Here is a 27866-nt window from a genome sequence, read left to right on the forward strand (position 1 = left end):
CATTTCAGTCTTAAAAACCTAGATTAATATTCTCAGATGCTGGCAGTTGACTAATACAATTTAAAAACTAAACATTTGCAATGCTCAAGTGGGTTCCGAACATGAGTTAGAGGACACTAACTGCAGTCGAGGTGTTGGAGTGTGACCTGGGTGTTTTTAATTTAATGCAAATTAAATACGTTGTGCGGTATCCATCTACAGAAGAACCTCAGAGTTACGAACACCAGTGTTACGAACTGACTAATCACCCACACACCTCATTGGGAACCAGAAGTACACAATCAGGTAGCAGCAGAGAGGGAAAAAAATAAAATCAAATACAGTACAGTACGGTGTTAAACGTAAACTATTAAAAAATAAAGGGAAAGCAGCATTTCTGCATAGTAAAGTTTCAAAGCTGTATTAAGTCAACGTTCATTTGTAAACTTTTGCAAGAACTAAACTTTTTGTTCAGTTACGAACGTTTCAGAGTTACAAGCAATCTCCATTCCCGAGGTGTTCGTAACTCTGGGGTTCTATTGTATTGCACAAACAAGTTATACCATAAGGTGGCACTGCTCTCTATATCAAATAGCTGGGCCCTAGCATCCTTGTATCTGGAAGAACTTTCTCATGCTCTGAAATTAAACAATTAAAGCTAGGCAAGTACTGGGGGGGGGGAAAACACCCACATTCCAGAGACTTTTTAAACAACTTTTGTTTAACTGCATTTATGCTCCTTGTAAACGCTCTAGCAAATCCGTTTGCTGTCGTGAATATCTGCAGCAAAGGCAAACTATGAAGTGAATATTGTAGTCTATTGGCAGAATGCCAAGTTCAAATCCACAGATCTATGTAGGTTTGAATAGCACTGTAGGACTAGGGCACCTCAACATTTAAATAATCCACACATAATTGTGAGCATTTGCAGCAGAAACCTGATTATAAATTACACTCATTCTGTCACGGAATGGAAGCGATATCACGTGACCTGTGCCCAATCAAAAGACATCTTGGACTGCGGAGATAAAATACTCAATTCAGCATTTGCAGCAAACTGTTCCTGCAGTTCACTGTTGGCTGCAAAGAGTGTGCCCAGCTCCGGAGACCAGGCTGGAATGGACTGAAGCCTCATCTATGTAAGCCAATGAAGACATTGGCAGATACCATCTTGTCCTCATAAGGATCAAAAGGAGATGAATGTTTAGTCCAAGTTTTTATTGTCTCCTTCCTGGAGGGTACATACAAATCAAGCAGGACTCCGAGTTCCTCCAAGGAGCCCAGAATGAGGTTAATTCACATGCGTTTAAAAACAGCTCTTCTACCAGTACTGTTACACTGAAACATTAAAAGCAAAAATGAAGATTTTCAACCATACCCTAGCGCTAGTCACGTGTAACATGGACGTACAAACAATGTTATGGTGCGTGATATGTACAGTTATATTTAAAAGACCCAGGCAATACAACCTCCATGAGGTGTCTGCATGCCTGGGAGGGCCGCTCCGCACAGTTGAGAAGGAGAAGGAGGAGCCTGTTCAGTTTTAGCATCGCAACCACAGCGTTAGGCTAAGAAGAGCAAAAATGGGTGTGGAAGGATAGCTCAGCGTCAGCAGGGCAGGCTGGGCCAATGCCATCCAACCAACCCGGCATGATCCAGGGTTGAGTTTCTCTGGTTTTTTTGTGCTTGAGTAGAACAAACCCTGGACCAATTGCTCTGTTCTGAGGTGATGGCTGCAGGCTGGCTTTTCTCTCTGTTTGAGAGCCTAGTCTTGTAAGGGGTGCAGCTCCACAATTTAGGAGGAACCATGGTTCAAATTCAGTTCTGGTGCAAGCAGATGCAACCTCACTGATTTCAAATGGAGCTAAAATGCTTATGCTAGAGCTGTATTTAACCATGGTAAGAGGATGGACCCAGAAGGATCAAGTGGGTAGAAAATCTCTCTCTTTCCATCTGGGTCTTTTAATCCTCTGAATCCAGAAATCAGTTCTCACCCACCACTGCTGACTAGGTATTCTCTCCTGTCCCAAAGGACACGGGAGGAGGATGGCAAAGGGTGAACCTGTACTTTCTTTGATTATGAAAGGGAGAGGAGGTAACTGAGGTCCTGTCTACAGTATAAGAGAAAATAGTGTTGGCAACAGCTGTGTTAGAAGACTATTGTAGCTAACAGGGTTTCCTGATCAGTGTGAACAGGGGAGTTTCCTTGAGAACCCTCTGTTGGGTTTAGTCTATAGCACTATGTAACTCAGCAACGTCCACACTGCTCAGAATTAAAAGACGTGCCACCTACCGCTTGCTGCTAACACCATTTCAACGGCTGTGGGGACAGAATCGAGGAGCTGCCAGTTCCCACCACACGATGGGTCAAAAGTGGCTGCCATCCTCCACGCTGAGTGGCAGGAGAAAAGGAGATGCAGCCTCTCTCACGAGTCTTAAAATTATCTCGGGTTTGGATTAAAATATTTTCTAAAAAATAATTGTTTTTTCTTAGCCAGCCCCTAGGAACAAAAATCAGTGCCAAAAAAAGTTACAAGACCTGCAAAAGATTTTTATATAAAAACCCATGCAAAACCAAAAAACCCTTCTAAAAAAGGCAAAAAGTGTGCTGTGTATGTCTGTTCTTTGGATAGTCGATAAAACCACTGGTGGAAAGACGATACCAGCAAAAAATAATACAAGGACAAATTATTCTACTTATTGTGAACTCTCTAATACCTGAGACCATCCTGGCTTATTCCAGTAGCAAAGGGACTGCAAGACAGGTGAGGGGAAGCGTGTGTTGGTCTGGTACCGTACATACCAAACAGGTGCTACAGACAGTGTGGGGAGGATGCCGTCACAGGGCGCCAGGGTGAAAAGCCCACCCGCTGGGACCCTCAAAAGAAAGCTGGAATCACTAGTGGTTGGTATTGCATTGCTGCAGGAGTGAGGAGCATCTCCCCACTTTGCAAGGTGGTTGTGTGCGATACTGAACAGTGGATGTGCCTGTGTTCTGTGTATTTGGACAGTGTACTGGTCTTGTTATTCACACCTCACTAGTTATAAAAGGAAGCCCTCCAAAGGCCCTCCAGTGACTTAAAATAACCCCAAGTTGGTGCAGATAGGAAGCAAAGAGGAACCCACTCCTATGCACAAAGCTGCTTCCATCTTCAAATTGGCATCGGCTGTCATGCTGGAAATGGCAGAGAGCCGCATCCAACCCCCCAGGCGGGGGAGGCAGAGAGGTGGCAGCACCTAGCCTGTTGTATCACAAGCCAGCTGGAATCCCTGCTCCACGCTGGGGATGGATGGAGAGAGGGAAACCATGTTTCAAGCAAAGGGCATGAGGGAAGTTAGTTTGGAGAATAGAGGCTGTGGGCACAGTCTCACGTGCACTTCAGAGAGGAAGACTAAATGTGAGCAAAAGCTGCCAGATGATACAGGAGGGATCTGCAGAGCACATGGAACATGCTCTGGGCTTCCAGCAACCATCAGCTTTTGACCTGCAATTTGTCCTTCAGCCAGAACCAGCTCCAGATCTCTCCTGTTGGCTCCTGTCCCCTCTCTTCTCCAGCAAGAGGCCTTTTTGTTTCATGCGCTTTCCAGTTGCCTTTGGTTTCCGTTGCAGAAACGCTGTTCATGTTTTCATCTCTTGTAAGTTGCTCAGGGAGAGCACGCATTAGGCTGGGAATTCGTTGCCGTAAGGTCTTATATGCTCATCGTTGACAGAAAGATATGTGGCTCGCATGCTGGGAGAGTACTGTGGAGGAGAAGAGGGAAATTAAGCAATATGTTCTGCCTACAATCCGTAATCAGGTGAGCCGCTCGGCAGTAGAAGCTGTGCTGCTGAACTTGGAAAGGTCTATTTAAGACCCCAAGTCAGTAAGAGAGTAGGTTTCAGTTGCAAACCTATCTGAGGGTTTTATTCTGCCACCCATCACCATAATATCTGGGCAACTTCCACATAAAATCAATAGCAACAGTGAAGTCCCAAGTGGATTTGGGGGAGTCTCTACGTTTTAATTTTTGAGTTAGTCCTTTATTTATCAGTCAAGTTCCTGTGATTAAGAGGAATTTGATCCTATTTATGGGCTAGTTTCCTCCCCTGGATGAAGTGAAATCTAAAGTGTTATCTGTAAAACAAAAGATTTTATTTATGTCTTAATATCTGATTTTACACCAATTCTAGAATTTCTTTTTCACTCTGCTGGGACAGCAAAATGAGATTAGTCACATTTGTTTTCTGATTTTCAGGCCCTAGCTCAGAAACTGAACTGTAAATATAGCAGGGGAAATTCTAAACCCTAATTAAAAAACTCCAACACTTTCCCTTCAGTTCTTTAAGCCATAAGAAACCCTAACAGACCCAACAGCCGCTGGGTGTGGAGGTCTAAGCGACCCAGCAGTCCCTTAGTAATCAATGGGTCTATTCCCCTGCATCATTTGGTATTTCGACCGCCTAGGAGAGACAAGGAGAAGCTGATTTAGGTGGCTCACAGATCATGGTAAATGGAGGAGGAATTGATTTTAAAGTATTTTGTTCTACTGTTATTTTATTATGGTAGCACCAAGCAGCCCCAGTGTATCCAAACGTTCCTTTTAGATTCACATACTAACTGTGCTGAGGTAATGGGATTTTAATGAGGAGTACAAAAGCCTTTGTGATTGAAAAATTGAGGAACTGTCACTCATTACAGTAATTTTGCCCTGACTATGGCAACACGTATCAGTGCTTGGTTTCCATGTCTACCAAATACGATTTGGACAGTGGCAAGCTGGAGGACAAAGGTGTACAGCAGCTGGGATGACTCCTCCTTGCAAAGCACTTCGCCCTGCTGGGCTGCCCCCCACAGCAGAACACACTGCACGTGCAGTTGGACAGTATGTCCACACAAGAGGGAAAAGGCACAAATGCGACGCACAGAGGTGCCCAGCAGCACAGAGTGTGCGCACCATTCACTGAGTAAGGCACTGTGGGAGAGGATGGAGGAAGAGGACTGCACAGACAGACACACCAGAGACGGTGTGCGGGTGCCACAGCTCACAGGACTCCCTCTATAGGGCACAAGTTTGCCGGCTGACCTTCTGTTGAATTATTAGTACATGGAGATTAACGGTCCCAATTCTAGTTCCCATAGGATGAGACAGGCAGTGGGAAAAGGTAACAGAAAGCTGCATCAGCACTAGCCTGCGTCACACTCATCACCAGACTAGCACCGACAGCTCCATCAGTGGGAGCACTGGACAGCTAACCCTGCTCTGAATAATCCTAGACATAGCCTAGGTCTGTCTTCATTGCAGAATTAACAGGCTCTTACTCAGGTGTTGCCCCTCTCCCATCCACACACAAAATTCACTGACCCCAAGTTCAGTGGGGCTTCCAACCCAGGCTAGCTGGCTCGTCTGGGGCTACAAACTAAAATTTGTACTGGTCACCTGCCCACTTTGCAGTATGGACACAGGCCAAGTCATTCAAGTGCTTACAGTCCTCCAGTGCCTTCCCACAATTCCCCCCGTTTGCCCAGGACAGACAAGTTCTCCCACAATTCACTGTGAATGAATCAGAACGTCTTAGCTCACTGCAGCACAAAGAACCATGCGATACCCCAGAGGTCCTAAAGATGCACACGGTAACTCGGGCAGGGCTTCGCTGTGTGGCTGCTCACACCCAGGCTAGGCCAACCTGGGTGTCGCTCGCCCGAGCTAACTCTGCAATGGGACATGAGCAGTGCTCACAGAACCAGGGGGACTGGAGCTGGCTGCTCTGGGGCAGGTGGGAGATTTGAAGGGAGAGGCTAGAGCAGACAGAGCCTCAAGAAATTCCCATCCCAACAACAATGCAAAAGGAAATTCTCTCTAGCCATTTAGTTTAAAAGGGGGGGAGAGGAAGGAAAAAGGTCCCCACCAAGCCAAGGCGTTAGGGAAGATTATTCAGAGTTTGTTATTTTGGAACTCAAAAGCCCTTCCTCAGGGATTTTAATTAGACTGTTCGGTGCGAGGATGGCAAAGAGCCAGGAGAGGCATGAGCTGGCCACAACGGCCTAGCGCCTAGCCATAGGCTACTAGATAACCCGCCCGGGGGCATTACAGCCAGAGATGGAGGTGTCTAATGGGATTTCATGGACAATGCCCATTGTCTTCAAAGGGGGGCGGGGAGGGGGAGAAAGCAACCAATGCACAGAAAAGTTAATGATGATGCTATCAGGCTGGAGCTTAATGATTTCTAGCAACCATTGAAAGGCACATGCGCTCTGGAGGTCTGGCTGGGACCTCTTTGGGCAGAGTTGAATGACAGGCCTGCATTTCAGCCATTAACAGGTAGCCCTTACACCGCTTAGTATGAAGTGCTCTCACAGGCTAATCGCAAGCCGTCCTGGGCAGGCGCCAGATCTTCCTAGTCATCTAGGGCACTAGGTAAATAGCAACCATGTCTGAGCTGTTCCAACGATGGGCTGTAGCTCACTCCAAGGGGCATCACCCTGGCATAGCAGTTCACTCCCAGAAGACGCTGGTGGGGAGCAGCTTTGAGGAATATTGGCCGGGCAAAGAGGATCAGATACTTGGTTATTTTCTAAAAATAGAAATTCCTACTACTGCCATTACTACCACCTCTTCTAGCTAGATTTCCTCCAGCTGGGGTCAACGCTCATCCTGGCTTCTGGTCGTATTTCACTCAGACCAGGCAGGGAGTAGACTATTAAGGCAGAGAGAGGTGGAAGTAGCAGTAGGGGGAAAAAGCATCCCACTTTTTTGTGGAAAGGGCATTTTGATGGAGATTTTCCAAACAGCCCCCTGATCTGTTTCAGTCTCTGGCTCTAGTTAGTTTCCCTCCCTGACCTAGGAGCACAAGGAGGGTGTACTGAAGAACTCCAGTGGGTTGAGAGAATCTGGGAGCCCTCCACACAATTCAGGCGGATTCAGGCTTTGGACTAGAGTTGAGATACACAGAACCCCTGGGTCTGGCTCCAGAGTGCCTACTGTCAATGGTTTCCCATTTCCGTTCCAATGAAAGCAAAACACACACAAAGAAAATATGTATACAAAATGGAAGACAGGACAGCTAAAATGATGGACGTTATGAGGGGAACAAAATGACCATCTCAAAACAGAAAAGAAAAAAAACCCAAAAAACTTACTCTTGATGGGCAACATAGCTCCAAAATAGTTGATGCAAAAACAAAGCAAATATTAGCAGGCAAGATGCTTTTAAAGAACATTAAGCCAAACACTCCAGGGAAATGCAGACAAGTTTTGGTTACAGTGAATACATTTTAAAAACGTCTTGGGAGAAACCAACAAAAAAAAAATAAATAAAAAGATCAGAACCAAAGCAAATGAAGCAAAACTTTAGTTTGTCTTCTGAGATGTATAGAATGCATGACTCTTTTCCCACAAAAGCCAGCGCAGATTAGAGAAGAAATCTGTTAACAAGTTAGATATGGATGCATTTGTTTTTAAATATGGCACCAAGCACAAAGTCATGACAAGATACAATAAAATGAAGCCATATGACGTATCGGTGATGTAGCTGGAGTGCTATGGGTAATGAGTCATCTGCTTTTTCATGAGCCATTTTCTCCCTCTTGCTCAAGTGGCGTATCAAGAAGTTCCGCCTCCAAGTCTAAAAGGTGGGACTTCCTGTCACAGCCTTACATTTCCGACAGTGCTGATTCCTGGCTTGGGATCATCATTGCCAGAGGTGCCGTGTTCAAAGGACAGGGTATGTCCATTAATGCCCAAGAGCAAGAGGGATTGGAAGAGGAAGCGTTCACGAGCCATTGTCACTAGCTCAGCAAACGAACCTCTTTGGTTTCGGAAGAAGTGGAAGGATTCCCCATCACTTAGCAACACGATTAAAATAATAAAAACTGAGAAAGCCAAGAGGCCCTATTATAAAAATGACTTGGCTTCAGATGCCCATCGTACCGTAGGGGGAGGAGAGCCTCTTCCAATCAACGGGACATTTTCATAGCGCGGGTTTCCACCAAAGAGTGCAGCTTGGTTCCTGTGGGGAGATGGAGTAAAAGCCCTTCAGCGATGGAGACCACAAGTTGACCGAGCACCACCCCAGAAGGACAAGTCCACTGAATGGACCAGATCTCCCAGGACTCTCGTCATGAGGGGACGAGACCAGGGGGAGGAAGTGCCAATTCCCCCTCTGGTGGGTCAGAGGTCAGTCATGGAGTAGGATACCACACCTCCATGCAAAGGGGATCTGGGACACTCCAGAGCCCTCTACAAACACTGGACTGGCCCAGAGGTTCTGGGACTCGTTGGAGGAGGGAGGCAGGGGGCTGTAAATCAGACAAACAGTGGGGTCGAGAACGCCTTCAGCACTCATGGATGGTTGTGGGGAGTATTAATAGTTCGCGGTTTTCTAGCACTGTGCACCCCATGGTCAGAGAGCACTTTACACACTGACACCCCACCTCCTATCAGTCCTCTCACTCTTCTACTGAGGGGACAACTGGGCCAACAAGGAAAAGTGACTTTCCCGAGGATGGGGACTCAACAGCCAAGTGGGGCACAGAACCCACCCCTCCCAAGCAGCAGTTCCCTGCCCCAGGACAACCCCCCCAAGCGCTGAGCCTTCCCCCAGGGAGAAGTAAGCAATGAAGCAAGACACAGTGAAGGAGGGGCGGAGAGGCAAGGGGGCTACACCAAACTTTCGCATAAGCCTTCTGCCTCTTCACACCAGATCTGAGCACAAGGCTCTCACCCTTCTGAGCTGGAAAGCTGTATATTCCCCGCCCCGGGGGAAGGGGTGCGTCTGTCTGTTGATGCCTTAAGGATCTGCTCTAAGCCTCCCCATAGCCCCCTGAAGCCCCTCCAAGCAGCAGCCCCAGTGCCGCTAGCTGTCCTGCCGGGGGAAGGACTGGAGACCCTGAGTGTGCCGTCTCCACGCCCAGTTCCCATTGCTCAGGGAGCTGCAGGCCAGTCCATGAGCACCAAGCCCGCAATGGCACGAGCCGCCCCAGCACCCTGGAGGGGTTCCCAGCCCCGGGGTTCCCCAGTGGGTGAGATGGGGATGGGGTGTTGAGGACGGAGCAGCCTTACATGTACTCAGACACTGGGGCATTGGAGATGGTCTGTGCCGGCGGGTGCAGGCTGGTCTGGCTGCCCAGACTGCTGCTGTAACTGCAGAAGCTGCGGAGCTGTGCGCGGGGGGGGTTGTGGGTGGCGATGCGACGGGCCTGCGGGTTGAAGGGATCTTCCTCGTCAATGTCGTCATAATCCCGATCCCTGGAAGGAAGGAGGGGCAGTGCGGCCCTTTAGCCACCCTCTGACAACGCCGGGACCATGGCCCAGCCCAGAGGGGCAGCCCCCGGGGACGGGAAAGGGGCCTCTCTCTGGGCAGTCTCAGCACAGGCGCCGCGATGAGAGCACAGCCGTGGAGTCTGAACCCGGGGCGAGTTCGCCCAGCCTTGTGCCCAATCTGTGGAGAACAGGACCCTCAAATCCGCCCTCCTCCCGCCAGCCCCACACTTCACTGGGGGAAGGCAGGGCCCCAGGGCTGGGAGAGCTGGCACAGGGCAAACCCACGGCAACTGGACGCCATCACTTTGGAGGAAGGAACAAGCCAAGAGACATGACCCGGTACTGCCACTGCCTGAAGCGTTCAGGACCCAGGCCCTGGGCATGGCAGCGACGCTCCCCGGGATTCATGAGGAGCCAGAGACAGCCAGGGTGCCAGGGAAGGGCGGCTCAGAGAGCCAGCTCCTAGGGCAAGGAGGCAGGCGGCCATCCATGGCACTGAGCCAGATCACCCACCCTCTGTGGGTTACATACTCCCGGGTGGTGCCTGGCCAGCCGCATGCCGCATTACAGCCCGGCTCCCCAGACTGGTGGGGAGCTCAACGACTCCCACCATCCGCCTCAAGCGAGCACCAGCGGCGCGATCCCAGGATTGGACTCACCTGTCGGCAAAGTGCTTCCAGGCCCGCGGCATGGCACAGATGAGCGTGGAGAAGGACGTGGCGGCCAGCAGGGAGAACAACGCCAGATAGAGCAAGCCCTCCACCCCATCGTAGCAGATGCCCATCAGCCCGTCCAGGTAATCCTGCAGTGGGGACAGACCACGCAGTCTTGCTCCTTCCCCCCGTGCTCCCGCTGGGCTGGCAGGCAGCACAGTGCCAGCCCCAGGGTGAGCCACGTCACGGGAGGGAAAGCACCCCCTCCCCTGATGCCTTGGCAGAGATGCCCCACCCACCTTGTGCAGGCCCCGGCAGTCCAGCATGGCCGTCAGCTGGTGCAGGCTGGTCTCGGAGGAGTTCAGCAGCTGCTGGATTCCGAGCAGGTCTTTCTGCGGCCGAGAGAGGAGGGGCAAGGCAGAGGCACTGAGGCCAGCTGGGCAGCTGGAGGAGCTGGCGGCAGCACAGGTTGGGGGGCGTGGTGGGTGGCGGGGGAGGCAGGGGCAGGTGCACGCCGCACCTCGGCCCGGGGGAGCCCTGCGTCTCCCCTAAACGTGGCGGCTGGGGACGTGGTCTGTATGGAGCTTTGGGAGATAACCACCCTGCCCCAGCCACAGCTGAACTTCCACCCCCAACGTCTTGTGTGTTCCAGACACCTCTGAACTGTTCTGGCCTCGGCTGCAGGATTTCGGGTGGGGCTAGAACGCCTCCCTCGTCCGTCCATCCCTCCCCCCCGAGCTCTCAGCCCAGGAGGAGCCGTGCCCATCCTGCAGAGCGGCTGGGGAGAGGGCAGCCAGGCACGCTGCGGGCTCAACACTGGGCACAGAAGGCGGGTGGCACGGCATGGGTTTCAGTTCCAGGTATGAGAAAACAGGAGCAGCCTCTCCTCCCCAGTGAGGCACTACTGCCCCGGATCTGAGTGCCCAGCGCTGGCCCCGCCTTACCTCGGCCGTGGGGAAGAGGGGCACCGCAAACTGCAGCAGGCCCTGGATCTGAATTTGCATGGTGGTGAGCGAGCGCTGGTAGATGGTCAGGGCCTGCATGGCAGAAAACAAGACCTAGCTTAGGGAGTTGTCCATGCCACCCGCAGGAGGGCAGGAAGAGCAATGCCCCCCCCCCAGCCTTGTCAAGACCCAAAGTGCAAGCTGGGCATTGTAACCCTGGGGAGTCAAATCCAGCTAGTGCCAGCTACACCTGTAATGCAGATCCCAGGCCCAGCACAAGCCCGGGAAGAGAGCTTGATGCCTTGATTTTTCCACCCCAAGGTGCCTACGTGGACGTGTCTTGTGGCTGTGGTTGGTGCTGGCAATGCATGGAGCACTGGGATACAGGGTATCGGGAGCCGCATTCCTGCCCCAACACCCAAAGGAGATACTGGGCTCCGCACCTTCTGCGCTCTGGTCCCCCATCATAGGCAGAGTCAGCCCCTCTCCTCCCACCCCCCCGCAAGCACTGCAAGGGGAACCCCCAGGCCTGGGCTTTCCAGCGCCGGCCTCTGGAGAGAAGGCACTAGGCCGCGCTGCAGGAGGGGAGGGGTCTCCGTACCTGCTGGAAGGGGTTGCTCAGGTTCTGGCTGCAGCACAGGTAGTAGTGAACCACTTCTGCAACGCAAGCACAAGGGGAGATGTCGGAAACCAGGGTGACATGCCGCTTGCCCCTTGTGGGTGCCTCTCACCCGAGCCAGAGAGATCCCTCCAGCCCTCCCAGATGCAACAACCCTCCCCAGCACCAACAGGGTCCCAGGCCCCGCGGCCCCGGAACAGGGAAAGCAGCGTCTCTGCACAGGAGCCTTTGCCAAGAGAACCAGTCGCCTCTCCGAGACGGGACGGGCTGCTCTGCTGGTGGCTGTCTGCCATGGACGGCACTGGGCCAGGTCATGCTGCAATGTGCCCGCGGGTTTCAGTTCCGCTCCAGGTGGGCGCGTACCTGGACAGAGCTGCCTCTGCTTGCATCAGGGCTGAGGCGAGCCCTGCAAGTTACACGGCCCCGCCTCTTACCCCACTCGTCCACCCACTGGCGTCCCCGCAGGCACCAAAGCCACACCACGCCAGGCACACTGGGCCCGTGCCGAAGCGCTACGCACAAGAAAGGCAATTCCGTCACCTGCACGGAGATCACCCCGAGTTAGGTTCATGATGAACTTGTCCGGGGCGACGCAGAAGTCACTGGTGCCCTGCAAGAAGCAGAGAACACACGTTGACAGCACGGCCCGGTCTCTCGGAAAGAACCCAGGCCAGGGGGCAAAACGACAGCGGGGGGGGAGGCGGGGGAGCACGTAGCTAGGAGCTGCCCCCGCCCCATCAGCTCCACCACACACAAAACTGGGCCCATTTTAATAGGTGGTGGAGGTCCCATTTTACAGCTTCTGTCCCTAAGCAGGGCTCCCCATGCCCCGCACAGCGGACACCAGCCCATTCCTAAGGCCTCTCCGAACCACCCAGAGCTGGGTGCTCTTTGCACACGTGCTCCGGCACCGCCTTGGGCAGCCCCTCCCGCACAGCACAGCCAGCTTGTGCAGGCAGGGCCCCGTGCCCTGCATGGGGGGGGGGGGGGGGGAGTGCCCCTTTCTGCCACGACCACCCTCAGGATCTTGCATTTCATCCCAAGCACTGCAGGACGAGACCCCCCGGCCCCGAGCAGGGGGCAGGTTCCCGGGTGGGGAGGGGAGGAGAGAAACCGACGCAACAGACGCCACATCCCTGCACCTCCATGCCGCACCTACTTGAAGCACAGGAGAGAGACGGGGATTTGGCGGCTGCATGCCCGTCAGCGCCTGGCGCACAGGGCCCAGCTATTAGCAGGAGCTGCTCGCTTCCCCTGGGAGTGGGCTACAAGCACTGAGCAGCTGCTTGGTGTCCTAATGGGATCCAGGCCTTGAACTACTCCCGCTCACACCCACTTTGCAGCACACACTGTGTGGACAGACAGACAGCCGGACTTCAGCAGCCAGCCAGCCCGCCACTCTGTTCCTTCTCACTCACCACAGCCGCAGAGGTGTCCACAGCCAGGGAGGCCCAGCTGAGGATGAGTGTCACCAGCCCGCAGCACAACATCCTACATGAGAAAGGGAGACAACTAAGTTACGGGGACCCGAGATCTCCCACTGCCCAGGCCAGGGGACCCTGCAAGGGCAGGGGCTGTGGTGTCGACTGGATAGAACATGGTCTGGGACTCTGCCACTGACTCACCAATGACCTTGGGAGAGTCACTGCTCCGATTCCCCACTGCACCAAGCTGCACAGGGGCCTTGCATGCTTACGTGAGCAACTAAGGAGCGGTGGCGGGGTGGGGGGGGAGGGGAGGGAGGGAGCGCTGACCCCTGGGCAGAGGGGCTCTCGGTGCTGCAGCACCGTCCATCCCGCAGGTGCGTCAGGGCCCCTGGGCCAACCCAAGGGAGGCAGGTGCAGGGCCAGTTCCAGGCCTGGGGAAGGGAAGGTCCCCATCTCCCCTCCCAAAGATAGCAGCAGCCTCGGCGCAGCGCAGGAGGGTAGGGCTGCACGGGCAGTGCCCACCCCGCGCCAGACAGTGGGGCAGAGGTGGGTACTCACATGGTGAGGAGGCACCTGGAACGCTTGGCCAGCCCCAAGCAGGCGATGAGGCAGATGATCAAGTCCAGGATGAAGAGCAGGAGGTAGGAGAGCCACCTGGGCCCAGGGGAGGAAGGGGAAAGGCTGTCAGAGTCCTGCAGCCAGCCACGCCCCTGGAGGGCCATCTACCCCAGAGCCAGCCGCACTCCCCTGGAGAGGCCGGCACATGAGCTGCAGCCACAGATGGGAGCCTGCAGCATCGCATCTCCGCAGGGAAGCCAGGAGATGGGGTGAGATGGACACTGGCCTGACCCAGTCTGGCCCTTCATACGCTCAGGTTGGGGACGGCGGGAGCCCCGTGGTCTCTGGCTGCCCAGCTGGATCTCAGCCTCTCCCCTCGATGGCAGCAGACGTGCACCCGCGGCCCTGACCCGGCGGCTCTTCTGTTGTGCCTGTCGCACCCTTCACGCCTCTGCCATCATGGCTGGTTTCCGAGCGAGGGCTTCCCCAGGGCCCTCCAATGCACAAACCCGCCCTGCGCAGAGGCGGATGGGACGGCGCTGGCTCGGGCAGGACGGGTGTACGGGCAGCCCACATGGGTGGGGATAGAGACGCATTTGGTCCCATCAAGTCCAGCACCCCAGAAGCAGGCCAGGTCAGCCCTATGTTCGACCCCCAGGGGATGGGGTTTCCTCTGCTCTCCCTTGGGGGGGCAGACTAGCTCAGAGCGGAGGCACCTCCCCCTCGAGGTTCAGCCTAAACTCTCTGTTCCCTGGGTCAGACGCTACATCGCTGAATACGACCCAAGTGCACTGGGCAGGGACGGGGCTGAGCTCCATGGGGCGTGGTGCACACAGGCCAATTACAGCCCCTGGGCGTAGCCAGTTCCTGACACAAGGCAACGCCTCCTCTGAGCCCCCCCAAAGTGGGGCTGGCAGATACGGTTGCAGCAGCCCTCGTGGGGCAGACGCGGTGCTGCAGGCTGGGTCTGTGGGGAGTTAGCGGGAGCGCTGGCGCGTGGGGAGCACGCTGTGTCTCTGGCTTGCTCTCCCCCGAGGCGCCGGAGCCCAGCGGGCGCTCTGGTTTCATTCTGGCTCGTTAACCCTGCAGGGGAGGGAAAAATCAGCTTGTTTCCGCTCATTAGAATCACTGCCACAGCCAAAAGGAGCCAATTAAATTCCTCGACTCCGGCGCCGCGGGGCGCACGCTGCAGAGAGCTGCGCTCACGGCTCTGGGATCTGCTCAATTTCACAGCTGGGATGGCTCGGGAGCTCCTGCCCCTCCCCCCCCAATACTGCCCCCCCCCCCCCCCCCAGTCTCCTTCCCCAATGTGTTCGCAACAGGACGGTGAAATCCAATCGGCAGAGCCCCCAATTCAGCAGCATCATCACTGCAGCAACCAGCCAGAGCATTGGACAGGAATTTACCCTGGCACAGCCCTGGGCTCCTCTCCTACCCAGCCCCACAGTGCCATGCTGGCCTGGCCCAGACAGTGCAGTGCAGACCCCGATCCCCCCCCGCTCACCTGTAATACTCCACGTAGCCCACCTGGCCGGCCACAGCAGTCAGGTCAACACTCACGTCCTGCCAGACCGGCAGCCCTGAGAGCTGCCGGACGATGTTGCCAGCCATTTGCTGCAGAAACTTCAGGGTCTGCACGTAGTCGCCCCGCATGGCGAAGATCTCGTTCAGCCGAGCCAGGTGCTGCTCCAGCCCCACCTTCATCTGCACCGTGGTGCCCGAGACCTGCCCCGGGGAGAGGAGCAGGAACAGTGAGCCTGCCACGGAAACAGCCCGTATGCTGCCCCATCCCATCCAGCGCTGGCCCAAGGTAACCCCTGCAAGACAGACCCCGCGGGCGCAGTGCCCACCTCGGCGGGCTGTGCGCAGATAGCTCTGCAGCGATGGAGAATCAACAGGGAGCTGAGGAGCAACCAGAGCAGAGCTCTTCCCAATGGGGCAGGTTCTCCCTGATCTACAGAGTGGGTCACAGAGCCCCAGGGACCCGCCCGGTGAGTCCTTGGGAACGGGCTCCCGGCATGACTCAGTGCTCGTGCCAGAGCATCTGCTTCTCTGCCTCCCCAGCCCTGGCGCCCAGCCCGCCCTGCACACGACCAGGCCGCCCCGCCTGCCCTGGCCAGGCCAGCGCCGCAGCCAGCAAACCGCAGCTCCTCATGGAGGCAGCTCCCGCCCCGGCGTACAGTAATCCGGCAGGAACGGGGAGAGCGCCGCGCAGGGACTGGGGGCAGGGCTGCCAACAGACCAGCCTGGCAGCACTAGGGGCTGCCCCATGCTAGCGAGCGACTCAGCCAGGTCTCTATAAAGGGCAGGGGAACCCTTGTTTCCAGCCAATGGCACTTCAGGGGCCCCTGCTGGGGCTATTTGTAGGGCCCCCTTCACCCCCCAAAGCGGGAGCATTTGCAGGTTTAAATCCAGCCCCTGCACTAGCTCTGTAAAGGCCTCCCCAAGCAGCAGCGGATGGATCAGTGTGGCCCGGGGGCGGGGGGCCAGCAGGGCTGGAGCTCTGTGCTCCCCAGTGCTAGGCGAGTGCTCATGCAGCTCCGTGCACCCTGGGAACAAAGGGGCTCCTCATACAAACATTTCCCCCACGCTGACCACCCCAACCCAGGGCAGGTCGAGTCGCCCCAGTGGCAAAACTGCCGTGCCCAGGTCACCATGACGGAGGGAGATTTTACAGACAGCTTAGCATGGGCAGGAGAAGAAAGGCCTGGCTGGTCGCGTCATGGGGCTCCCCCAAGCCAGGGCAGATGCCACACCAGCTCTTGGGGGCAGAGCAGCTGTGCCTTGGGGGATTCACCCTGTAGGGAGCAGCCCCCTCTGCAGGGAAACCTCCCAGCTGGAGATCTAGCGACACGGCGCCACGGAGGAGTGGTTCTGCAGCTGGGGTCTGACCTAGATACGTCACTCAGCTGACTGCAACGCTGCTTCCGGCTCTGAAAGAAGCAGGCCGCCCTAGCGGGGCTGGCTCCCATCTCCACGCGGCCTGCACAAAGGCGCCGTTCTGTGCTCCCCGGACGCCAGGCCCAGCACAAGGAGGCAGGACCAAAGGCTGTGACACTTTGCAGCTGTGCCAGACGCTCCGGGACCCAGTGCTCCCCCAAACAGAGGGAGACAAGACGGGATGGCATCACTGCCCAGGGCACTGCCGAGTGCTTGTGTTCATGCACCCACGGCATCTCCAGGGCTGTTGTGCCCAGTTAACAGAAGCAGCCCCTGATTTTGGGTGCCTCTGCCCAACCTGCAATGCCCTGGGCCTGGTTTCCAGAGCTCCTGCTGATTCCAGCCCCGGCTCCCCGAGTTGGACCCTCGGCAAACCCAACCCGCTCAGGGGCTGAGAACACTTGGGAGCTTTGGCTTAGGCCACTCGTGCAGGTCACATGGTGTGTCGGGGAAGATGCGAGGCACAGAACCCAGGAGTCCTGCATCCCTGTCTCGGCTCACCCCACAAAGAGGAGACAGACACCAGAGGGGGCACTAATGCCCGGTTATTTCTTGCTTTATCTGGCTGGTGCCCTGCAATCAGCCCCGCGCTGCCGCTGCCCAAGGCAGTCCAGGTGCCCCAGCTAAGGGGGCCCAGGCCTGCTAAGCACAGAAACAGCAACCACCACCTCGGGCACCGAGCTCGGCCCTTCTGGGCCCAAGGCCAGTCCCGACAGCCTGCAGGGAAGGTAAGTACCATACTGCTCTGCAGCAGCTGGGGCAGGGCATGCCGCCTGGCAGGCAGGCTGCCCTCCCCTCTCCCAGTTCCGTGGCCAATGGTCCAGAGCCTGCCAACAAGAATCTCCACAGGTGCAATCTAACAGGGGCTGGCACAGAGGGGCACTGTGCCCTTTGCCCCACTGCTGGGGATAAGGATGGCAGAATATGCATGGGGGGAGCAGGCACAAGAGACCCTAGGGGATTCCCAGCCACGTTCCCGAGAGCCCCGTGGCCCCCAGGTACATTACCGTGGGAACGAGACTGTGCCAACGCGCTGACTTGGCCGTCAGCGGCGCTGCAGCTGAGCCAAACTGTTTGACCAACGCCTCGCAGCCCTAGCCAGCAGCTCCTGTTACTCCAGTCCTGGCCCTGCTCCTTCACCCTGCCTCCTGCCTCCCGCCTCCCTCACCCCCCAGCTCTACTGATGCCCCACGATCCCCACCGCTCTGCTCCTCATGAGTGGTGACTCTGCCGGGCAGATGTGCAGACCCTTCCCGGCCTCTCTGGGCATCAGGACAGACTATTACAGGTACGGCCGTAGCGCCAGGAGCTGCACAAACAGATCCCAAGAGACTGAGCGAAAGCTGTCTGGGGCGGGGATTGAGTATGAGACAAGAGACAACAGGTGGATCCAGACACATCAGCACAGGGAGCCAGTACTGGCCGGCATGATGCACAGTGCGCTCAGCTCACCAGCTGTGGAGCCGTTGCCCAGTTTTCCCGCTGGCCTCAGAGCAAGGGGGCCTTCCGAGGAGGGCAGGGAAGGAGGATGAAGAGGGAGCTTTGTGGATGGTCACAGGGAGCTCCTCCGAAGCACCAGGGGCAGCGTGGGAGAAAGCACAAAGGGGCACCGGAGGTTGGGCTCAGGGGCCGACAGCGACTGAGAGGGAGGGCGGAGATAGGCAGGGAAGGGCTTTGAACGTGGAGACAAGTAGTCCCGTGTGATATGCTGGAGAAGAGGAGGCTGGCGGAGGGATGCAAAGAGAGGGGTGCCACGGGCCAAGCGCCAGGCTAGGAAAAGGATCATGGCAGCAGCATTCGGAACTGAGCCGAGACACCATTTGCCAAGGGCAGAGAGGACGGTGCAGTGATCGAGATGCAAGCTGGCGAGCACCTGAGTGAGAGGTTTTGCTGTGTGGATGGACAGGAAAGGCAAGGCCGCAGCTCAGGGACATCAGGCAGGGAGAACTGGCGAGATTTAGACACAGGCTGGACGGGAGCCACTGGCGAGGGATCTAAGGTGAAGAGGACACCCAGGTGCGGGCCTGAGTGACAGGCAGGATCAATCGACACAGGAGGTAGTGGGGAGAAGATGATGAAGAGCCATGCTAAGCTCGAGTGGGTGGCCAAACACCCCTGGGGAGCGGTCAGAGAGACAGGGCTAGATCTTCGTTTGGCCAGGAGACAGGCTGGAGCAGAGGCAGATCCGTGCGTCATCAGCACAGAGATGGCAGCTGAACCGGGGTTTGCAGATGAGATCACCCAGGTGCAGAGGGAGGAGAGACAGGGATGCAGGACAGGCCCCAAGGAACCCCCCAGGGCGCCGGACAGGGGATGACGAGTATTCTCTGAGTTACCCCCTCTGCCACGCCTGGCGCTGGTGGCTCTCCAGAAGGCAGCACCGAGGCTGGACGTGTCCAACGCCGGGCAGCGCAGGCTCGGCCTAGTCCATCTCGCTGGGATAAACCCCTGGTTTTTCAGAGGTTTAATTCCCAGCCAGCTTAGCAGATGCAGGAGGGAGCTGCCAGCGCAGCCCCCGCAGCGGAGATGCCAGCTGATCTCCGTAATCTCTGGAGGAACACAGCTGTCTCTTTAAGACAAGGCCCATCCAAGAGACCCACTGGTTATATCACCTGAGCAGCTTACAAGAGGAGTGAGGATGGAAAAACAGCCAGTTTCCCAGGAAGGCCAATAGCTTCTGGCCCAATTTCCTCGGCCTATTGTATCCCGGGAGGCCAGCACTCCAGCAGGCATGGTGAATGCAGCAAGGCCACGGGTGGTGGGAAAACATGGCCAGGCCAAGCACAGGCAGGAGAAAGCCAGCGCGTCAGCTTGTAAAGTAATGCTGTGGCGAGAACAAGGAGCGGGCACAGTTCACTAGTTTGAGTTGGAGGGAAGGGGGAGCTGGAAGCCAGGACTCCTGGGTTCTGTTTTTGGCTCAGTTGCATGGCCCAGCTCAAATCACTTTCCTGCTCTGTGCCTTAGTTAAGGATACCCACCAGCTCTGTGACAGACCGAGGGCCGGGGACCGAGAGCCGGCGATGGTTTCTTCTACATTAGAGACTCATGCCTGGCGTCCTGCCGAAGCCCCACGTATCTGCCTCCAGCCACCCAAGCTAAGGAACTCGGAAGAAGCATCTCGCCCCACAAGGGGCAGCCCTGGGCTCTCCCGAGGCCACAACGACTCACCCACCAGCTCCAGCGCTTGCCAGGGAGAACGGCCAATGGCAGATGCTTCGGATGCGGACGGAATACCCCACAATGCATCTGTGCAGCTGACCCCCAGCAGGCCCTTACCAGCGTGTCAATCCCGGAGAGGGTGTGGTTGGCGTTGTCGATGGCATAGATCAGCTGGTACACCCCATCGTTGGTCTCGCTGTTCCCATAGAAGCCGATGCCGACTGCAGCACTACGGACGAGAGAAAACACAGATTAGAGGAGAGGGAAACGGCACAGCTGGCTCCAGGTGCCAGGGGCACATTACCCACTGCTGGCCTGGCACTGCTGTAGCCCCGGGCCACTGGCTCTGGCCAGAGGAAGGCAAATGAAAGGCAGCCCTCTGAGCACTGAGTTTAGTGTGTGCACGAGATGTGACTCACCCCAGCTGGACAGGCCTCCTGGGGGGCGCAGCCAGTCCTGGGCCTCCGACACGGGCAGCTAATGCCAGCTGTGACAGCGACACCAGCCCCCTAGGAACTGGAGCAAAGCTCCCGAACTCCTCTCACCCCAGGGCCTTGCACAGTCCTGGACGTGGTAATCCCCTAACCGCTCGCCAGGGCAGCAGGGTCTCTGAGGGTGCCATGGGGCTGTATCCGGCCAACGCCCTCCTCCAGTACAGGGAGTCACCAGGAGGAAGGTGGCTCAGGGCTCGTTAAGGGGACGGGGCGAGGCTAGGTACAGGGATGCTCCTCCCAAGCAGCTCTACCATCACTTCTCCCTGCCCACCCATGGCAGCGCAGCGGGAGGATGGTGGTTCAGAGGCATCAGGACTGAATCGCCCTCGGCCCTAGAAGCCGCTGAGATGAGGGAGGGAAGGTTTGCCCGGTCTCTGCTCAGGTCGTACCTGCTCTGCAAAGGGAGGGTGCTGCCCGTACACACTGCTGGAGCACCCCCCACTGCAGACCTGGGCAGGCCCTGGTTGAGATTCCCCCCCCCCTCCCCAGCTCCCCTTTGCCCCACAGCTGGGACTCCTGCGGGGGGGGTGTCATTTACAAGAATGGAAAAGGGAGGGAGAGCTGGAGGGGATCCAGGCTTGAAACAAACTCAATCCTCAATACAAAGCCATCAATAGCTTTTAGTGCAGCCTGGAGCCGCCTGGCGCCTGCAGCCCGGCCAGGGATCTCGTCCCCTTCCCCTGCCTCTCTCATGCCCTTCCACAGCCACCAGGACATCTCTTGCTCAGCTGTACAAAGTGAGAGGGCCCCATTCAGGCCACAGGCCGGGCAGAAGCAGGGTATGAGACACCGGGCACCTGCAGAACTGCCAGCGCTGCCCTGCACAACCCGGCCCAGTGGTTCGGGCACTAGCCTAGAATCTGGGAGACCTGGGTTCAATTCCCTGCTGTGTGACTTTGCGTGACTCACTCGGTCTCCGTGCCTCAGTTTCCTGTCTGTACCAGCCCAGCCCCGCTGCACCGGGGTGTTGTGAGGATAAATTCATTGGAAGTGCTCAGACACTGCAGCAACAGCAGCCACAGAAATACCCGAGACTGGGCTCAGCACGAGCATCCAGGTGCTTAAAGGCAGAAGCACCAACAGCCCTGATTTGGGCCCCAGGGAAGGCAGAGGTGCCCCGCTGGGGCACGAGGCTGGCTGTGGGTGAGAGGAGATTCTCTGCTCATGCTGGGGCTTAGCGAAGCTCGCAGCCAGACACACAGGCTGGATCTGAAGCCAGCCCCAGCGAATGCCGCGAGATTTAGGCCGCAAAGCCTGGCAAAGCAGATTAAGAGAATCTGTCAGAAAAGAAACACTGCCTCCGATTAAATCTGCTCCTTGGTTAGTCCCCAGGAGGGGACAAGGAGTGAAAGCTGGGTCTCCTGCTCGCCCCTCCTTGGCTCTGTGAGCCAGCTGGCCTCAGGGACCCAGTGCAGAGCCCAGGAGCCATGCCACAGGCCCCAGCTCGTCAGCGCTGCTGCATGCCCCACAGGTACCCCCAGCAGCGTCCCCTCCACATCCAGCCAGGTCCCTGCTTCCTGACAGAGAGCAGGGGCATTTGGTGTTTGCTCCAGCTGGGACATCTGGGGGGCTAAGTGTCAACTGCTGAGCCGAGCGGGGATGACGAAGGGTTCTACGGGCTTTGCTCGTGCCCCAGGTGCTCAATTGGATCATTGGCACACTTCTCCCTGCCCCTAACAGATTCATCGTGCCTCCCCCAGGGTCCTGTGAGGGCAGGCAGGGATGTCTCGTAGCAGTGGGTAGCCAGAGAGCTGGGTTCTAGCCCCAGGTCCACCGCCTTGCCCGCCCCAGAGAGGTGAAGGGAGTTTCTGCTGGGACGTTGCAGGGTTCTGAGGGCCTCCCAGAGGGAGTGCAGGGCGGTATTGTGGCATACGGACCTGTCTTGCAGGGGCACGGCCCGCCACATGGGGTGAACCCCGCAGCCAGGTGAAGTCCTGATGCAGCTCCCAGCCAGGGAGCACGTGCACCAAGGACGGGGCCCCCGATAACACCACGCCTGGCAGCTCCTGCGCCCTCTGTGCGTAGGGTTGGCTCCAGCTCGGCTGCTGGGACCGAGAGCCCGGGGGTCCCTGGAAGGGAGGAGCAGTGCATGCTTGGCACGGCTCCCGAAGAGCAGGCGCTCGCTGCTCCCCCACTTCCGGGTGCAGCTGTCAATGAACATGATGGACAGCAGCCAGCTCTCCCCATTAGCCTGTTAATGGCTGCACTCTGCTCCAAAGAGGTTCCACTTAGGCATCGATGTGGGTTTGGGCGCCTCTGAAGGGCTATAAAGCCCCAGCTCGGTCTCCTCCCCAAGCCACAGCACTTCACGGGACCCCACAGCCCAGAGCAGCGCTAGCCGCCCCAGCACTTCTTAAGCACAAGGAGGGAGGAACTCACAACCACCACCTATGAGACCTCTCCGGGCACCGCAGGGTGCCAGGCACCCTAGCAAAGGGAGTGCTCCGACAGCACCACCCTTCTCCCCGTGTTCCCAGCCTTTCGTTCCCCCGGGGCGACAGAGGGTTAACGCGCCCCTGGGAGCTGGGTTCAAATCCTGCCTTCGCTCACCAGTGAAATGAGTCCGAGTCTTGCCCTTGTCCTTAGCGGGCACCTGGCATTGCGGCTTTGGTGCAGCTGGTATTCTGTGCTCAGCAGAGGCCCAGCGCTGCCATGGCAGGGGACTGGGGCCCAGTGGCACAGCTGCGGGGGAGCCCGACACCAGAACGGCAGGGGATTGGGCACACGGGCTCAGCAGCTGCGGTGGAGCCAAACGACAACGCCAGAGCCCAGACGCGTGCTCAGCCGTGCACAGCTGCTACGTGTGGCACTTGCGAGCCTCTTGGAAAGCCCCAGGGGAGCGAGGATGTTGGGCAGCATTTGCTTGTCACTGGAGAAGAGGAAACATGGATTCCTCTCCAAGCAGCTGGTGATCACAGCCCCGTCCCTGGAAGTCACATGGAGCGGTGGTGGAATGGGCCCGGGGAGTGGGGGGAGTCAGCAGTCATGGGAAGGGCACGCTGAACTAATCAGCGGCATTTGCTTCCTCTTTAGAGCGTGTCTATTGCCATACACTGAAATCTCTGTCTGGTCTAAAGCGAGGGAAGAACAATCTCTTTATTCCCTTCCCATGGGGAGCGGATCACGCCGAAGCAATCAAGAGCCCCCACCGCCTGGGGCAGGAGCCCTGCCTGGATGGGCTGAGAAGGGGATTCCTGGCAATGCAAAGTAGAGAACAACAGAGCAGCCCATAACCCCAGGACACAACCTGCGTGGCAGGGCGAGGACGGGCCGATGAACGGTCAGGATTTTGTATCGGCCAGCCTGGGCTGCTGGCAAATTTTGTTACATTCTTCTGAAACCGGGAGAGAGCTTAAAAACGCCTCTGATGAGGACATGCAACTACCAGGCAGCAGGAGACGGACATCAGCTGCCCGCCCACCGCAACGGGGCCAAGCACCAGATTCAAGCAGAAGTGCCCGGCGGGCTTATCACTGCAGAGCCGAGCCTGCGCCACACAGGCCGGGCAGTGGCTGGGGGAGCTCCTGGGCCTCACCCTGCCCCAGAGAGGTTTAGACACAGACATGGGACCCAGAACCAGATGAGCCACTAACTCCCCTAGAGTCCCCCAGTCACCCACTGCTGCCCTGGCCTCAGAGTATGGTTTCCATTAGTCAGGCCACTCCTGGCCCCTCAGGCCTGCAGCGCCAAGGAGAGGCCGAGAGCGCCAGGCCATGCCAGTCAGAGGGATGCTCTCTGCCAGCAGGACAGCAGAGCCTCTCCAAGCCACCTGGGACCCCTCCGGGGCCCACTCCCTGCCCCCACCCCCTGCCAATTGACCCAGCCTTCATCTGTAATTAACCGCAAGCCTCATGTGACCAAAGGCTGCCAGCTGTGTCCGGCTGCAGGCTGCCATCTGCTCCAGGACTGGGATTAGTGACCCCAACTCCCCGCTACCCCCACTGCTACCCCTCCCCTCCCCCGGGATTAGCCAGCACTTCCAGGAGGCCAAATGCACATGGGGCCCAGAGCCACCAGTTACAGCAGGGAGGGGAGAGGCTGCCAGGGCAAAGATGCAGCCTCGGGCTCCAGCCCCGGGCGGATGAGCCTATGCCCAGAGAGGAGCAATCAGTATTTAAGCCTCTGAGAGCTGGATCTAATCAAAGCGATTCACGTGCACAGCTGGCCCTCAAATCCAGCGATGGGCGCGAGATGAAGCCTGGGTTAGGAGGCAGCTCAGCGGGGAGAAGAGGAGGATCCTGAGCAGACAACAGGGAAACAAAAGCCGTCTGCCTCTTCCTCCACCCGCAGCGACTCAGGCTTGGGACTAGCGGCCATGAGAACCTGTCTGAAGGCAGCTGGGCTGGGGAGATGGAAGCAGAGCCCCCGCCCCTGGCTCTCACAGGCATGCTCCTTCCCCGCCCTGGGCAGTCGCCTCCCCAGCTGCAAGACCGCCCGTGTTCCACCCATCACCCTGGCATCCGGGCGCGCAGGGGCTTGCGAATATCAACTGCTCGCGAAGCGCTCAGGGACGAGCGTCTTTTTCATCAGGTGACCCACTGGAAGCTCCTTCCCACCAAGTGATTCTGAGAATGGCCAGGAACCTCTGCCCGGCAGCTGTCCGCTTTGTCTGGTCCCCTGCCCTTCAGCCGTAATCCCCCAGGAAGTGGTGTTTGCCCCCACTCAACAGGTGGGGACCCAGAAATGGGGGACTACCCAAGGGCACACAGCAAGTCAGTAGCAGAGTCTGGAATAGAACCCAGGAGTTCTAGCCTGACCACTGGGCCATGCTTCCTGTGGCCAGCGGCTGCAAGGTCTCCCCCAGCCCTGCCAGCTGGGCTGCGAAGGCAGCAGCCACACGGGCCCTAGGCCCACCCCGCGGGACACTCACCAGCAAACGAGGCCAGCCACGACAGCCGTCCAGGTGACGCAGCAGGAGTTGGGCCGCTTGGTCTCCGACTCCTCGCCTCGTTTGCAGCTGCACAGGCAGATCAGGTAGATGGTGAGGAAGAGCAGGTTGAGGCCGAGGCAGACGGCAGCCACCAGGCCCAGGAACAGCAGGGACTAGGCAAGGGAGAGACACCAGAGTCAGTGCATGCTCCATGCAGGCTGCACAGCACCAGGGCTCGGGGCGCGAGAGCAAAGCTAAGGCGCCCAAGGCCCTTGGTTTGCAGGCTCCCTAGAAAGGGCCAACGTGGCAGGGGGCTGCTCACCACCATCCGCGGGGCTCCAGTGCCGACCAGCTCAAACGCAGCACTGGGAAAATCCGCAGCCCCCTCCCACTGCTGCAAAAAGCAGCATTTGATGACACACTCCCCTGGCCCCAGAGCTCCAGAGCACCAAGCATCTCCCAGCCCACAGCGAGCCACTTCTGGTCCAGGCGTGCCCAGCCCGGAGAAGGTGCCTGTTTACACACAGCCCAGACAAGCGCCCCGTCAGATCCTAACACGGCAGCAAGGCGGTCGGAGCAGGGACGTCTCTGGCCAGAGCTGCCCCAGCCTAAGAGGCTGTAGAAAGCTCTCGATCCAGCCCCTTTAGCGAGACCTCCCCCAGCCGGTGGGCATCTCTAGACTGAGCGATCCTGGCCGATGATGGGAGCTTGCCCTCCCCAAGGGGGTACTCCGGCTGAGAGACCTGGGAGCAGGTGTGTGCGTGACGCAAGCGCTGGAGACCAAAGCCTCTCCACCCATGGAGCAAGGCCAGCTCAGGCAGCCACCATGCAAGCTGCCGGCAGACCATTCACCCTGCTAGCGCGCCTCGCCCTGCCCGGGAGGAACAGCCTCGGGTCCAGGGAGCGACATCAGGTTCAATCCATGGCCCATCAGAGCCGATGTGACAGGGAACCCGCGAGGGGAGCTGCGCCGAGTGCGGCAGACAGATGGGAGCAGCTCAGTCCCTGCCAACTGGGCCAGACCCAGCCGAGTAGCCTAGATGTGAAAGGCCCCTAATCCCACTGCACTGAGCCAGCCGGGGCCTCCGCCTCAGCTGTATTTGCTACTGGTCAGCAAATATGCCTGTCCCTTAGCTGGTGCTGGACGGGGTGTGCTGGGCGTCGGGCTGTTTGCCTGGGGGAATTCACTTGGTGCACAGTTCACAAGCATCCTGCTGCTGCCCTCTCACCCCAACCAGGGTTACAGCTGTGGATCCTCAGGGAGATTTCTGTGGGTGCACTCCTCCCCCAGACACCAACACGCAGACACCTGTCTCACACAGCCCTGCCGACTGGCACCCATCACGCCCCCCCCCCCCCGCTCTTCACATTTACAATCTGAATGCTGGTGGAGGGTAACAGCATCATAGGACTGGAAGGGACCTTGAAAGGTCATCTCATCCAGTCCCCTGTACTCATGGCAGGACTAAGGATTATCTAGACCATCCCTGACAGGTGTTTGTCTAACCTGCTCTTAAAAATCCCCAATGATGGAGATTCCACAACCTCCCTAGGCAATTTATTCCAGTGCTTAACCACCCCGACAGTCAGGAAGTTTGTCCTAATGTCCAACCTAAACCTCCCTTGCTGCAATTTAAGCCCACTGCTTCTTGTCCTATCCTCAGAGGTTAAGAAGAACAATTCTTCTCCCTCCTCCTTGTATCCACCTTTTATGTACTTGAGAACTGTTATGTCCCTCCCAGTCTTCTCTTTGCCTGGCTAAACAAACCCATTTTTTTCAATCTTTCCTCACAGCTCATGTTTTCTAGACCTTTCATCATTTTTGTTGCTCTTCTCTGGACCTTCTCCAATTTGTCCACAACCTTCCTGAAATGTGGAAATCAGAAAAGGACCCAACACTCCAGCTGAGGCCTAATCAGCGCGGAGTAGAATGGAAAAATAACTTCTCGGTCTTACAACATTCCTGCTAATACAGCCCGGAATGATGTTCGCTTTTTTTGCGACAGTGTTACACTGTTGACTTATATTTAGCTTGTGATCCACTCTGATCCCCAGATCCCTTTCCACAGTACTCCTTCCCAGGCAGTCATTTCCCAGTTTGTATGTGTGCAACTGATTGTTCCTTCCTAAGTGGAGCGCTTTTTGTCCTAATTGAATTTCATCCTATTTACTTCAGACCAGTTCTCCAGTTTGTCCAGATCATTTTGAATTTTAATCCTCTCCTCCAGAGCACTTGCAACCCCTCCCAGTTTGGTATCGCCCGCAAACTTTATAAGTGTACTCTCTATGCCATTATCTAAATCACTGATGAAGATATTGAACAGAACCAGACCCAGAACTGATCCCTGCGGGATCCCACTCATTATGCCCTTCCAGCCTGACTGTGAACCACTGATGATTACTCTCAGGGAACGGTTTTCCAACCAGTTATGCACCCACCTTACAGTAGCTCCATCTAGGCTGTATTTCTCTAGTTTATGAGAAGATCATGCAAGCCAGTATCCAAAGCCATACTAAAGTCAAGATATACCACCTCTACGCTACCCCCCATTCACAAAGCTTGTTACTCTGTCAAAAAGAAAAGGAGTACTTGTGGCACCTTAGAGACTAACCAATTTATCTGAGCATAAGCTCATGCTCAAATAAATTGGTTAGTCTCTAAGGTGCCACAAGTACTCCTTTTCTTTTTGCGAATACAGACTAACACGGCTGTTACTCTGAAACCTGTTACTCTGTCAAAGAAAGCCATCAGGTTGATTTGACATGGATTTGTTCTTGATAAATCCATGCTGTTACTTATCACCTTATTATCTTCTCAGAGTTTGCAAACTGATTGCTTGATTATTTACTCCATTATCTTTCCAGGTACTGAAGTTAAGCTGACCTATCTAATTCCCCAGGTTTTCTTTATTCCCCTTCTTATAGATTGGCACTATTTGTCTTCTTCCAGTCCTCTGGAATCTCTCCCGTCTTCCATGAGTTT

The 27866-nt window shown here is 56.6% G+C and overlaps 1 protein-coding gene across 2 annotated transcripts in view; it reads right to left on the reverse strand.

The window, feature by feature from the left end:
- Positions 1-1192: 1192 nt before the first annotated feature.
- Positions 1193-27866, reverse strand: part of TTYH2 (tweety family member 2) — a 41597-nt gene continuing 14923 nt past the window's right edge. Inside the window, exons 2-14 of one of the 2 annotated variants that reach the window (XM_074971012.1) lie at positions 24884-25056; positions 19637-19748; positions 14925-15145; positions 13421-13516; positions 12854-12926; positions 11976-12045; positions 11418-11473; positions 10817-10909; positions 10172-10264; positions 9879-10021; positions 9019-9204; positions 7888-7966; positions 1193-3721 (exon numbers count right to left, since the gene is read on the reverse strand). In XM_074971012.1, the coding sequence (XP_074827113.1) occupies positions 3641-3721; positions 7888-7966; positions 9019-9204; positions 9879-10021; positions 10172-10264; positions 10817-10909; positions 11418-11473; positions 11976-12045; positions 12854-12926; positions 13421-13516; positions 14925-15145; positions 19637-19748; positions 24884-25056 (1476 nt within the window). In that variant the 3' untranslated portion in view covers positions 1193-3640. The remainder of the gene's footprint in view (positions 3722-7887; positions 7967-9018; positions 9205-9878; positions 10022-10171; positions 10265-10816; positions 10910-11417; positions 11474-11975; positions 12046-12853; positions 12927-13420; positions 13517-14924; positions 15146-19636; positions 19749-24883; positions 25057-27866) is intronic. The other variant, XM_074971013.1, reaches the window with a different exon arrangement.

This window comes from Natator depressus, chromosome 14 (assembly GCF_965152275.1).
Source record: "Natator depressus isolate rNatDep1 chromosome 14, rNatDep2.hap1, whole genome shotgun sequence".
Lineage (NCBI taxonomy): Eukaryota > Metazoa > Chordata > Testudines > Cheloniidae > Natator > Natator depressus.